Genomic DNA, 15285 nt, shown 5'->3' with positions numbered 1-15285 from the left:
GAACTGGATATTTTGGCTAGTCAGAATTTGTTGAATACAGAGCAGAAAAAAATCCAAAACCAAGGATAGAGTAACTGTGGATAACCATAACATTTTTAACCTCAGTGACACAACACTAACAGAAACACATAAAAAAGTACTCATGAAGGGCCTCAAATTCGCTCCAACAAAAGCACCAAACAAATTTGACATATATTGCGATTTACAAACATTCACACGAAAACTGAACCTGAAAAAATACTTCAATTCAAATCCAGGACAATTAGGAACCATGAAGACACCACGGACAAATACAAGCACACTGCACTAAAACCTCTGTCAACCTTTAACCCCACGCACATGAAATCTCATCATATCAAAGCATTCGAGTCCATGGTAACAAGAGACATAGACAATCTAGATAATCACACTAAAGGCCCATACACACTAGACGATTTTCAGCTGAAAATCTTTCATTTTGGCCGTTTTGAGCGATTTTCAGCTGAAAATCGCCCAGTGTGTATGGGCCACCGATGACAGACTAGCGATGATGCGCGCTCCCGCATCATCGTTGTCAAAGTCTCCCATCTGCTGGTTTTACCAGCATGCCAGAGATGATGGCTGGTTTATTCAGCCATCATCTCTGTGTGTGTACGGGCCGCCAGGCTGAAAGATTAGCCACTTTCAGCCCGGCAGACCAGCCCACTGCCTCCCCCTGAAGTGTTGCTACCTCCCCCTGCTCAGTATAGCGCCGCACGGAGCAGGGAGGAATAGCAGCCACCATCCACCCGCCCCCCCATCCGCCGCACCTCCTACTCACCTTCACCTGCACGGAGCAGGGAGGAAAAGACGCCGCCGCCGTCCACCTGTCTGTCGCACCTCCTGCTCACCCCCTGCTCCATAGCAGAAGCCGCCTGCCGTCCATGTCCACCGATCACAGCCGCTCCAGGGTCGGGGTTTGCACGGCAGCCCCCGCTCCCCTTCTCCCCCCCCCTGCTTTATATAATAAAGGTTCAGTTAAAGACATCCACTGCCCGCCCGCAGCAGCTCCAGCCCCCCCGCAGCAAACACAAACTGGCCACCAATGTCTATTCATATTAATATTAGCCAGTAATATATACATTGCTGGCACAAGCCAGCAATGTATATATTACTGGTCCCCCTGCCCACCAATGTATGTAGATTAGCCATTAATATATACATAGCTGGCAGATGCCAGCGTTGTATATATTACTGGTACCCCTGCCCACCAATGTATGTAGATTAGCCATTAATATATACATCGCTGGCAGATGCCAGCGATGTATATATTACTGGTCCTCCTGCCCACCAATGTACGTAGATTAGCCATTAATATATACATCGCTGGCAGATGCCAGTGATGAATTTATTACTGGTACCCCTGCCCACCAATGTATATTGATTAGCCGGTAATATATACATTGCTGGCACATGCCAGCAATGTATATATTACTGGTCCCCCCTGCCCACCAATGTTTATTGATTAGCCGGTAATATATACATTGCTAGCACACACTAGCAATGTATATTGCTAGCGTGTATATGAGGCGGTAACGTATGGCTAGCACTGTATACGTTACCACCGCCACTGCCCGACAATGTCAATTATGTTATGGGTGTAACGTATACATTGCTGGTCTGCGCCAGCAATATATGCGTTACCGCCGCCATTGCCGAACGCCTGTGATCGCTGGCTATTTGCTGTCTAATCGACAGCAGGTGGATGTTTTAGGGAGTGCCACTTCCATTTTCTGGGAGGTCACCACAAAATGAAGGCATTCCCCAGCCAATTCAGAATTGATCGCTTGGCTGCGTGGTTTGGTTTGAATCCCAAGGGTGGGAGCAGCGGCCATTTTATTCAGTGCATGTCTGCCCTTGGGGCCTGATTCAGAATTGATCGCTGCTACTACTACTACTACCCCCCCCCCCCCCCCCAAGGCCTTTGCTGTGCTGAGTAGTCCTGGCGGAGTTTACCTGATTGCTTGGCTCTGAATATATGCAGCCAAGCAATCAATTCTGAATCAGGCCCCAAGGGCAGACATGCACTGAATAAAATGGCCGCTGCTCCCACCCTTGGGATTCAAACCCAGCCCATTATGTAAATAGCCTTGTATATGAAAGATTTTCAGCAAAGTCTTTCGCCTCCTGAAAATCTCTTGCTCTTTGGGGAAAATAGCTCAGTGTGTACGCACTACTTTGGTGACAGATATATCTATCAAAGATTTTGGCAAAGTCTTTTGAAATGAAAATCTCTAAGTGTGTATGGGCCTTAACACTAGACATACAAACCATAACAACATGACCAAATCAGAACGGGAAGCCCTAAAACAATTAGAAGATAATGACCAGATAGTGATCAAACCGGCAGATAAAGGGGGGGGGCTTGTTATTCTGAACAAAACTGAATACACAAAAGAAGCTAATAGATTACTGGGAGATACAGACACATATACCGTTCTTAAGGGGGATCCCACTGCAGACTACAAAAACATACTGGACACATTCCTCAAACGTGGGAAAGAGGAGGGGATTTTGACCAAACAAGAACACGCTTTCCTCATACAAAACCATCCTATAATACCGGTCTTTTACTATTTACCAAAAATTCACAAATGCACAATAAACCCACCAGGCCGCCCCATTATATCAGGGATCAAATCACTTACAGCCAACTTATCTCAATACACTGATACCTTCTTACAAGATCACGTCAAACAATTACCATCTTACATCAGGGATTCCACAGATATCATAAACACCCTTAAGTCAATAGAATAGGGATAGGAGTATTGGATAGCAACTAGTGACCTTAACTCATTATATACAGTAATCAAACACAAACACAAACAAGGTTTAGATAGCACCAGACATTTTCTGAATAAAGATCCCACACTAAAACTGGAACAAATTAACTTCGTAACAGATTGCATGGACTATATTCTACATCATAATTACGTATGGTTTGGTAATACATTTTATCTTCAGAGAACAGGAACCGCCATGGGATCTAGGGTAGCGCCCAGTTATGCTAATTTATTTATGGGGAAGTGGGAGGAGGAGTATATCTGGACAAATCATAACTGGGGCGCTAACCTGATCCTATGGCGGAGATAGTTACGGATTATACTTACGATAATTCCTTTTCTTCGGAGTACTTCATGGCAGCCATACAATGGGTTCATCCCTTTCTCCCCTTACAATTAGACAGGTAGTTTTTCCCTAGGACACGCCCCCTTCTTCCACCAGTACATAGCCAGCACCTTCCCCCATGACTCCAGTCTTTTGACTTGTCTCCGCCACCGATCCTAGGGAAAAACACAAACACGGGGGGGATAATAATACAGGCTGCCATGAAGTACTCCGAAGAAAAGGAATTATCGTAAGTATAATCCGTAACTTTCTTCTTCTTACTTCATGGCAGCCATACAATGGGATATACCAAAGCAGTAGGGTGGGCTACAATACCTTAAATCAAGGCCTGATGTAGAACTCTGCTCCCAAAAGATTCTTCAGCTACATCCAATGCATAATGTTTTGCAAAGGTATGTATGGACGACCATGTCGCAGCTTGGCATATGTCTTTGACCGAGACGTTAGCCTCTCTTGCCCAGGAAGTTGCCATTGCCCTAGCCGAGTGTGCCTTTATACCTTCTGGAACTTGTCGGCCAACTTTCTTGTAGGTGAAACAAATAACTTCTTTGAGCCACCTGGAGATAGTTTGTTTTGAAGGTGCAAATCCTTTCTTTGCTCCTTGTGGAATCACAAACAACGATCTCGTTTTCCTGAAGCTTGCTGTACGATCCAAATAAATTTTGATTATTCTCACCATATCCAGTGTATGAAGATCTTTTTCTCTTCTAGTGGTTGGATTTGGAAAAAAACAAGGCAAAACAATATCTTGACTCATATGAAAAGATGAGACAACCTTCGGAAAAAATGAAGGTTTGGTTCTTAGGACTACTTTGTCCGGAAATAACTTAAGGTAGGGTTCACAACATAGTAACGCATGTAACTCCCCTACACGTCTTGCCGACGTAATAGCGACCATAAACGCTACCTTCCACGTAAGAAATTTTAGCCCAGCTCTCTCACATGGTTCAAATGGGTTTGCCATGAGACCGTTTAGTACCAGATTGAGGTCCCACTGAGGAATCACTGGTCTAACCCTTGGACGGATTCTTCTGGCTGCTTGAAAAAATCTTTTTATCAGTCCTTGGTCTGCTAACTTCTTATCCAATAGAACACTAAGGGCTGAAACTTGTACCTTCAGAGTTGCTATGGATAGGCCCTTATTAAACCCTTCACAGAGGAACTGTAGAACATGCGCCAGTCTAGCCTTGGGAAAAGGAAATCTATGTTCAGACCATCCCGCGAAGATCCTCCAGATTCTATAATATATATCAGAGGAAACTTTCTTCCTTACTTGAAGCAGCATGTCTACTACAACTGCTGACAGGCCTTTATCTGTCAGTTGCTTCCTTTCAAATTCCATGCCGCTAAATGAAGTTTCTGTGGGTCCTGGCACATTACTGGGCCCTGCATCAGAAGATCCTGTGACACTGGAAGAAACCATGGCTCTGCCACCGCCATGCCCTCTGCCATTGGGAACCAGGCCCTCCTGGGCCAATATGGGAGAATAACTATCGCCCGAACTCTCTCCGACCTGATCTTCCACAGCACTTTGTGTATGAGTGGGAAGGGTGGGAAGATGTATACCAGGGAGAACTGCCATCTTTGAGACAGGGCGTCCACGCCTTCCGATCCTCGTGCCGGGTTTCTGGAGAAGAATCGTTGAACCTTCGTATTCTCTGGCGTCGCCATCAGATCTATTTGTGGCTGGCCGAATCTGCGAACGATTTGTCTGAAGACTGAGTCCTTCAGCTCCCATTCTCCCGGCAGAATTTGAGTCCTGCTTAGGAAGTCTGCCAGCTGATTTTCTTCCCCTGGCACGTGTAATGCCGAGATGGATCGGAGATGTTTCTCTGCCCAGTACATGATCAACCGGATCTCTTCTAGCAGTGGGCGACTCCTTGTCCCCCCTTGCTTGTTGATATAAGCGACTGTCGCTACATTGTCTGAGAAGACTCTTAGGTGGGATTTTCCTATTTCGCCTGAGAAGAACTTCATGGCCATGAAAACTGCTCGAAGCTCCCTGTGGTTGGATGATAGATCCGATTCTTGGACGGACCAGATACCTTGGGTAGTTTTGCCTGAGCAATGCGCTCCCCATCCTGTGACGCTTGCGTCTGTTGTCAGCACTACATACTGTGGGCTTGAAAGAGACATTCTTCTGACCGCCATGTACCTGCTTTGCCACCACTGAAGTGACGACACCACTGATTGAGGGAGTGTGATGTAGCGTTCCAGAGAAACTTGGCTTCTGGTATAGGGTAGGAGATGCCACTGTAGTGCCCTCATATGCCACCTGGCCCACTTATTACTAGTCTCAGCGGAACCTTCCGATTCCTTTGGATTACCTCTACCAGCTCTTGAATCTTCTCGCATCTCTGGCCGGACAGGGTGACCTCGAACCGTACTGTGTCCACGATGACGCCTAGGTATTGGATGGTCTGTGTAGGACACAGATGGCTCTTGTTCCAATTGATCAGCCATCCGTGATCTTGTAGGAACTGGACTACTATTTCTGTATCTCGGACGGCTTCTGCTTTTGACTTTGCTGAGATAAGTAGATCGTCCAAATAAGCCCATATTGTTATGTTCTTTCTCCTTAAGCACTCTATCATGACTACGAGTACTTTTGTAAATACCCTCGGTGAGGATGTGAGACCAAAGGGAAGGCAGGTAAACTGAAGATGTTTTCCTTTGACGCAGAACCTGAGAAATTTTCTGTCTGGTATATAGATAGGGACATGGAAATAAGCGTCTCTTAGGTCTATAGAGACCATGTAGTCTTCCCTTCTCAGACCCATAAGGATAGTCTTGGCTGTTTCCATGTGGAACTTGCGTTTCCAGATTCTGGTGTTTAGATCTCTTAGATCCAAGATTGTTCTGAAACCTCCAGAACTTTTTTGTTACCACGAACAAACGGGAGTAGAACCCTAGGCCCTGCTCCGCCTCTGGGACCGGCTCCACGGCCCCCGAATCCGCCAGATCTCTTATGCTCAGGGCCAATGCTTCCTGCTCCGCCCTTAAAATTGGAATCCTTGAAACTAAAAATTTTTCCCTTCTGGGTTTTGAAATGAACTCTAGGCGATATCCCGTGGACACCACTTCTAGAACCCAGGTGTCTTGTACCGTTTGTTCCCACATGTGGGCAAACTGCAGCAATCTTCCGGCCACCTGTAAATTGTCCACGGGACACAATTTGTCACTGTTTCTTATCCCCTCTTTTGACAGTCTGCCGAAAGAAGGCTCTGGAAATACCTGAGGTATATCTCTCCCGAAAAGGCCTCCCGGGCCTATAGGCCCTGGCTTGTCTGAAGCTTTGTCTGGGGAAATAATTGAAACCTCTTCCCCTTTTATCTTGGGGGAGTCTCACTGACTTCCCACCCGACATCCTCTGTATCATCTGGTCGAGTTTGCTGCCGAAAAGGAATTCCCCCTCGAACGGCAGGGTTGCCAGTTTATTTTTAGAGTGGGTGTCTGCTGCCCAAGACTTGAGCCACAGGGCTCTCCTTGCCACCACTCCAGAGGTCAACGCCTTCGCTGAGTAATCCAGCACGTCTAGGGATGCCTCACATATATAATCAACGGTAAGTTGGATTTGTGCCAGACTGCTGATCATTTGCTCTCTAGCCACCCGTTCTTGTAGGTCCTCTTGTAAAGAGGCGCACCATATCCTAAGGGCTCTAGCCAAGGAGGCAATAGCCACTCCTGATTTGATAGATGTGGCGCTAGAGATGTGCAGCCTTTTTAAAGCGCTCTTCATACGCTTCTCCATAGCATCCTTCAGAGATGCCCCGTCCTCAAGAGGAATCGTAGTTTTGGTGGTGACTTCGGACACTGCAGCATCAATTTTGGGGATACTACACCACTTTAGAAATTCTGCATCCTCTATGGGGTACATCTTCTCTGTCCTTTTCACAGGCCCAATCCGTTTGTCCGCATTGGACCACTCCTTAATTAGGATCTCCTTAACCACCTTGTGCACGGGAAAACACCTCCCCTTTCTCGACCTGTCCTCAAACAAAGCGTCATACTCGGTTCTCACTGGTTGTTTATAGTTTAGTGTTTTATACAGTTCTTTAAGAACCACCTCCACTAGCTCTAAATTAAAGGACCGTTCCTCTTCCACTAGTTCACCGGCTTCTGTGCCGTCATCCCCATCATCCTCATCATCATCATCAATATCCGCAGCCGCAGGCAAATCACATTCCACATCCAGACTGGTCTGTGACCTGGACCTCTTCCCCTGATATTCTTTCTTGGAGACAAAGTTATCTTTCATCCAGGCCATAAGCTCACTAATCTGGGAAACAGTCCCAATACTGGTATCAGCTCCCTTGTCACAGCTGCGGCACAAGGAATTCTCTCCAGTGAAAATCTTATCACAACCAATACATGTCTTGCTAACATGTTTCTTCTTGGCCAATTTCTTCTTAGTCCCCACAGGCACACTAGAAGATTAAATAACAGTAATCACTAACTACTCTGCGTAATTCCATATATATATAAAAAACTCAGTCCTCTGAGAGGACCTACCTGGGCAGCAACGTAGAAAGTTTTTGAGAGGCTTCCTCCTCCATGTCTCTGGTACCACGGGGCTTGCAAACAGCACAGCTAGCACGAGGAAGCGCCTGTAACACCGACCAGGCGCATTAAGAAGGCTACTTCCGCCTTACGGCAGCGTCAGGCAGCGTGCGCGTCATCCCGACGCTTGGAACGCACGCCCGCCTGACTTCCTGCCCCGTGGACCGCAAGGTTGCGTCACAGTACTGCGCGGGGACAGCGTGTTTGGGTCAGAGCAGCGCGCCTGAACGCCTGATGACCCGCACACCGGGAGCCCAGCACGCGCCGCACAGACGCTTCTGTCTGTCGGCGGGGATTTAACTAGGAGAAAACCTCCGGCTCCCTCCGCTTACCAGTACACGCAAGCGAGGTACATGCCGCCGGCCAGACCTCCTAATGGGAAAGGCACCGCCACCCCAACGCTGCCCAGGACTGGCAGCGTAACGCCTACCAGTAGGTAAGAAATAAAATAAAATAAAAACCTGTACTACACTGTCTATCTGTCTAGGAGACAGGAAAAAGACTGGAGTCATGGGGGAAGGTGCTGGCTATGTACTGGTGGAAGAAGGGGGCATGTCCTAGGGAAAAACTACCTGTCTAATTGTAAGGGGAGAAAGGGATGAACCCATTGTATGGCTGCCATGAAGTAAGAAGAAGAAATATAGATGATGTCATTTTCATATGGAAGGGGTCAGAATCCTCCTTGTCAAAATTCACCACATACCTCAATACCAACAACAGAAACTTGACGTTTACCACCAATTTCAGTCAGACTAGAGTTGAGTTTTTAGACCTAGAAATATTCATCCATGATCACACAATACATACCAAGACTTTTAGAAAAAATGTAGACGTCAACAGTTATATCCTCAATACAAGCGGACACTATAAACCATGGCTTTCCAATATTCCGAAAGGACAATTCCAACGTGTTAGACGTAATTGTTCCAGATTAGAGGACTACAAGGTACAAGGGACAGAACTAATGACACAATTCACAGAGAAACTTTACGATCATAAGACAGTCAAACAGGCCTATGAAGACACCATGAAAATAGATAGGGAACAATTACTGACAAATAAAGTCAACACAGAGGGGGTTATTCTAGTCCATTCTTTCTGACAAAATCCTTCTTAGATGGACAAAACCATGTGCACTGCGGGTGGGGCAGATGTAACATGTGCAGAGAGAATTAGATTTGGGTGGGGTTTTTCTTCAAAGTGAGATCTATATTGAAGTGTAAAATCATGCAGTCAGTATTTTCCCTGCACAGAAACAAAATAACTCACCCAAATCTAATTCTCTCTGCACATGTTACATCTGCCCCCCTTCAGTGCACATGGTTTTGTCCATCTAAGAAGGATTTTGTCAGAAAGAATGAACTAGAATAAACCCCAGAGTCTGATAAAATGCAAACACAACCACTTTTCATTACACAGTATAACAGATCCTCGCACCAGATTAAGCAGATACTCACAAGACACTGGGATCTCCTGTTAGAGGACCCGGATCTCCAAGAGACATTAGGCACACAACCAAAAATAGTATTTAGGAAAGCCCCAGACATAAAACAGAAGTTAGTTAAAAACCATTTCAAACCAAAGACACTTACCTTAACTACACTGACAAAAATGGAACATAAAGGGGGATTCTCGCGGTAAATGCAGTACTTGTAAAACCACCAATAAAAACACCACAAAACAGGTAACAACATTTGAATCTCTAGGCAGTGGAACCACATATAAAATTAGTCAAAACCTTTCATGTGAATCTAAAAGGGGTGATCTATTTATTGAGATGCCTCTGCGGCCTCGAATACATTGGGAAAACCATCCGCCCCCTAAAAGCAAGACTATACGAACACGTGAGGAACATAAGGAGAGGTTTTGAGAGTCACAGTGTATCACTACATTATAAAGAGAAACATCAGTCTGATCCCACCCATCCACCCATCTTTTCTTTGCGGCCATTGAAGCCCCCCTGAAAAATTGGAGAGGGGGTGACCATTGCAATACAATAGACAGAAGGAAACTCTATTGGATTTTTACACTAAAAACAATGACCCCAAGAGGATTGAACATTGATTTTCACAATAGCCTCATTACACGGAAATAAGAAGGAATTAGAACAACAGATGGGACCGGGTACCAGTTATAATGATATTTTCTGAGTAGTACAATATACAAATTAGTACAACCTACATACCAACATATAGAAGATAGCACCTACTAAATAAACACAGATTGTATGTTACCAGTGAATTGAGTGAACCTATAATTATGGCCACACCCCCATTATATTTGTTTTATAAAAAAAATAGCGCCTTTTATGTGTCATAGATCCATCTTATTATATCTACACAAAAACTAAAATACTAATGTTAGCCTATAATGTCATTAACAACTGCTGGACACATCAACCATCCAAAGGTTTATCATCAAGATATACAGTGATGCCCATTTGACTACAGATGGACCAATATGTTTGTTTATTGTCAAGTTTATACAAGATCAATCCCACAGACTGGCACTGAATTCTTATCACTCAATTAGATCGGGCAGAGAAACAACTAGGATTTGCTACATTCCACGCATGCTCAGTTCTATTGACAAAGGACATTTGTATGAATGAACAAATGGGAAAGAAAAGCACCACCCACAGGACTACCATAAATAGAACCTAACTGAAGCACCAATAACTGCACACCATCCTTGAAGAAGGCCTATCCCTGGCTGAAACGCGTTGGATCATACATACGCCCATCCACACACGTACCAACCACAACTCTGCAGCTAACATCAGCAGTGCCGGAGCGTCATTGTCAATTGCGGTCACGTGACCCGGAAACTGAGCACCAGCACCGAGACGCCGTGATCAACATCTGAGGACAGGAGTTCTCCCAGGACTTCCCACGGGTGAGCGGCACCGGAGCAAGTCGGGTGAGTAAGGCCAGGTCCGTAGGAGGGGGAGAGAGGTACAATCAACGGTCCAGTTGGGGCCTCTCTCACCTCCGACTAAAGACTTCCTGTCAGCTAGAAGCCAGCTGTATCCGGCATCCAGACCCCGGTACCAGCGGTGGCTGAAGCGTCAGGAGGCAAGTAAGTCCGGACAACGCCGACACTCACTCACTCCTCCCTGCACCCACCCAACGCCTCACAGAGCATCCTTCGGCTCACCGGGTTTAACATCACCGCCCATTGACACTCGTCACAGTTGCGGGACGCCGCACTGTGATTCACACCACCTACCCTCCGGCTTATGTGGTACTACCTTACAGATCAACATTGGTGTTTCCAACAACCTTACCCCAAAACTATAGGCACCATAAGATCCCCAAATTGGGACAATCTTTCTGATCACCACGCATTTCCAGTATTAATTTATATAGTCAGCCCATTGAATGTTCACTTCAATCTTTGATAACTTAATGCTATTCAGTTATCACAAGCAGTGTGTTTTCATATGTTTTTTTATATATTTTATTTCTATATTTATGTTTTAATCATGTCACTGTGACAGACATTAATAATCATTGTTTTATCAATCATAAATTTTACAGTCTATTTAATAATAAAATATTTGATTGTTTACAAACAGACACACTTCATTCATTATAGAGCGCAAGGTATAATCCCCTTTAACATTGTATCCTCGGGAGGGCGGGCACCTCCAATACCTTTGCTGCACTAAAAACACAACAACTCTGAGCGCAGTCACTACATCCTCTTCACAGAGCAGAAAAGGCAAAACTTACAGGACTGGATGTACGATCAGCTCCGGACTGTATGACTTAATGACAGTTGCTGCATCTTTGGTACAAAACACTTGGGATAAATCTGCACCCTAGGAGAATAATGTACAGGAGGTCAGAGAGAAACGGAACCTGGCTTTGTATGAAATAAAGCTTTGCAAAAATGTTGGCAATGTAACATCATTCATGAATTACAATCTGCTGAAGGTAATCCCTAGTGGTTTAGCCAATAGCCACTGACATCTGTTTGAGCAATATGCTACATACAAGTATAGTGACCAACTGTGAATATATTAAATTCTTGTTGCATTTATAGAAGAGGTATTCCACATTTTAAAAATGCAGTGAGTGTTGTATACAATCAAAGTAAAGTAAAAAATTAAACAGAACAAAATTACTTATTTTGATTAGATCTGTAAGAGCATAACTGAGATAAATGACTATGGGCAGTATTCAATGAGAAAAATTCGCTGTGATTTCTGGAGAGTTTGTGCTTTTCACGCGGTGGAGAGAGGTTTTTTTTCTCCAAAGGCGAGCCACCCTATTCAATGTGAAATATTCTCCGTCTTTCTAAGTGATTCTCGCCGTCTCTCTCCGTGTAGAAATTCTCCATCTTTTGATGGAGAGCAGGAATGTGAACTTTTAAACTAAAAGGGTGTTTTTTTTAATTTTGGTGTCAAAAAATCAAGTTTTTTTTTCTGTGAAGGGCCATGTTATTTTTATTCATGTGCCTATAGCACATGAATATATATTTAATTTTAAAAAAAATATTTTTTTACATTTTTTTTTTTTTTTTTACACAGTGCAGCCAGCAGGGGGCCGGAGCGCTCGAGCCGCTCATTAGATATTCATATATTCACTGCACCCGAAGCACGTTCGGGTACAGTGAATACTGGGTCCCCCGCTAGCTATAGGGGGGGCAGCCTGTGCTGCCTGGGTCCAGGGGAGCCCTGCTCCCCACCCCATATCCCCTGCAGCAGCCAAGAGAGACTTTAATCTCTCTTGGCTGCTACGTCCCCCGGCTCCCTGACAGCTCCCTGCCGCGGACGCTCGTCCGCTGCAGGGGTTAAGACTCGCCGCGAGTGGCGGCGAGTCTTAAAAACGTTGAATAGTGGGAGCAGGAGTGGCAGCGAGCCCTCCGGAACACGGAGAGTGCACGGCGAGCAAAAAAAAATGCTCGCCGTGCACGGAGAATATTTTCATTGAATACTGCCCTATAACAAGCAACAGTCTATTAGAAGTAGCTATGTGGACTGCTGCTAAACCCTCATCACTAACTTTGTCCACATTAGTTTTGTGCAATGTACATGGCGTATACCCTCCTGATTTCTGTCAGTAGGGTGGTGTACTCATACACCACTGTTTACTGTGGTTTGCTTTTCTAAGGCTACACAGCAGGTGACACTATACATGCTGAGCAAGTCTACCTTATTAACCTGCTCTATATCGACTGCCATCCCACACTACCAGCAAAGTCTGGACCTATTACATATGCCCTCTGGTGCGTGTAGGTTTAAACAACCAGAGATTAGAACAACGGCTTCGGTTTCTGTAGCCTTTTTATTACTTCACAAAAAGAGCTCCATAACCTCACCTTTCCAGTCCCCACTGACATTTTTTAAACTCAGGGGTAGATTTATTAATCGGCCAATCAGCTCCTACCTGTCTTTTTAAACCAAGCCTGTAACTTCACAGTTAGGAGTTGATTGGCCAGTGATAAAAACCAGACACTAGCACTTCACTGAGCTTAATAAATCTGCCCCACAGTGGCATGGAGCTGATTGGCTGGCTGTTTTTCACTCTCCATTTTATCACTTTAAAAGCTTATTTTATCTGGCCCAATGTCAGTCTGTTAGCCCGCATTTGGCTCCCCTCTGGTACATTTGGTATTCTTTGCAGCCCCAGTGGTGCAATAACTTTTACAATGTACTGTAAGTGACAGGCTACAGAGTTTTGCCTCCATTTAAACGGAATTTCAGCTGTTTGTTTGTGTTTCAATACTTTAACGGCTCGATAGTCAGAAAAAATCTTCTGCTTATTACACAGGGTGTGGTATAGGGGTCCGACAGTCGGGATCCTGACAGTCATTATCCCGACTGGCCGGACCCAGACAGCATGGTGCGCTGGCCACGCGAGCCACCTATTCTATTCTCCCTCTATGGAAGTCGTGGACCTCCACGAGGGAAAATAGCCGACGGCCGTCGGGATCCCGACGTCGGGTGAATGCCTGTCTGGATCCCGTCCGGCACCCATTACACATACCTAAAAAGAGGCTTACCAATACAGTTTGACACAAATACAATGAAAAATTAACATAAAATTGTAATTATACATTCAGTTTCAAGATGTACTTACCACTTTAAGAGCCGAAATGGCTGCAAAATATGGAGCCCCAGTATATCTGTAAAAAGAACATCATATTACAAACATTTCATTCACAGCAGTCAGTTTGTTGGTACATTAGCATACGCTGTTTTAAAGGTCTTTAAGATACAGGAATTATGAGTACAGATGGAAATTTGTGATCATTTGGATAGTGACGAGAAAAAGTATTATTACACATCATACAACCTGTATATTTAAAAGGTAGATGCATTGATATTAGGGAAATAAACCCTGGATTCTGTTTGGTGAATCGCGTTTTTTTAGGGGCGTGGCCCGACTGACGCAATCTGGAGGCGAGTAGAGACGGACACAGAGAACTGTGCCGGGCGCTGAAGCCGCACCATCATACAGGTGGTGCACGAGCCAGGAGACCATGAGTGCACTGAGATGTGTGTCTCCTCATTGCTGTGTATGCCAGTGTGGAATATATTTGACATCAAGTGGTAATCAGTTCACCACTGAGGATTACTTTGGTATGCATGTTGTACATAATAGCGATTTTAACTTAATTAAAATATATCTGACAATACTGCACTATTGGGCACCCCTTTCTTCTATTTTGTTGTTGTAGAAAGTTGCTGGTGATCTCAGGGGAATTAAGATTGAAGAAAAGGAGCAGCGGTCCACAAAAGAGACATGTGCTTGATAGAGATATATATATATATATATATATATATATATATATATATATATATATATATATATATATATATATATATATATATATATATATATATATATATATATATATATATATATATATATATATATATATATATATATATATATATATATATATATATATGTAGGTGTGTTGGATATAGAGAGCGCTATATAAGAACCTCCACCTTTCTGTGACATTCAATAGTGGATACCAAATTTGCGATTTGCAAACAAATTTTATTTAAAAAGTATAATATAGTCAATATCGGACAGTTTGTACATAAAAATAGTAAAATTATAATTCATATATTTCCAAATGAGTCGAGACCCAACGCGTTTCGCCGACGAACGGCTTCCTCAGGGGTAGTAGACTCTATAAGAATATGGAAAGCCCTTTAAATATTTTTGATTTTAAGGTACAATATTTAGTGGTATGCTGAGTTTTATTTACATACCGGAATTCTGAGCTTTATGTAAGATCTCAGGTTGAATTATTTTAAAACTTCTTATGACGCTTGGACGACGTCTAAAAATTTAAAACATATACAAACATAAAAAGTCTGGTGGAGGGGGGACATGTGTATGGGATAGGTTACGGTGGGCAGGAGGTACCCTGTTAAACTTCCTGTTGAGTACATACCCTGTGGTGTTTACAGGTCTGTCATACAGAGATCTGTCCAGTATTTATACGTATAGCACTGTTCAAGGGTTTTGAAGAGCACCTAAATAATACATTTTAGATAAACACATATTCTAGGTATTTATTTATAGTTTCTAAACGGTTACCCACCGGACA

The 15285-nt window shown here is 44.0% G+C and overlaps 1 protein-coding gene across 3 annotated transcripts in view; it reads right to left on the bottom strand.

Annotated features, from left to right (window-relative positions):
• The window catches only part of NAXD (NAD(P)HX dehydratase), a 74117-nt gene that overhangs the window by 12448 nt on the left and 46384 nt on the right, over window positions 1-15285 (bottom strand). For all 3 annotated transcript variants that reach the window (XM_083168678.1, XM_083168677.1, XM_083168676.1), the window contains 2 exons: window positions 13797-13842; window positions 11445-11533 (listed from right to left, as the gene is read on the bottom strand). In XM_083168678.1, coding sequence (XP_083024804.1) covers window positions 11445-11533; window positions 13797-13842 — 135 coding nt within the window. The remainder of the gene's footprint in view (window positions 1-11444; window positions 11534-13796; window positions 13843-15285) is intronic.

This window comes from Crinia signifera, chromosome 2 (assembly GCF_055691185.1).
Source record: "Crinia signifera chromosome 2, ASM5569118v1, whole genome shotgun sequence".
Taxonomy (NCBI): domain Eukaryota; kingdom Metazoa; phylum Chordata; class Amphibia; order Anura; family Myobatrachidae; genus Crinia; species Crinia signifera.
The sequence above is the reverse complement of the archived record's forward strand: the minus strand, read 5'-3'. Positions and strand labels throughout refer to the sequence as shown.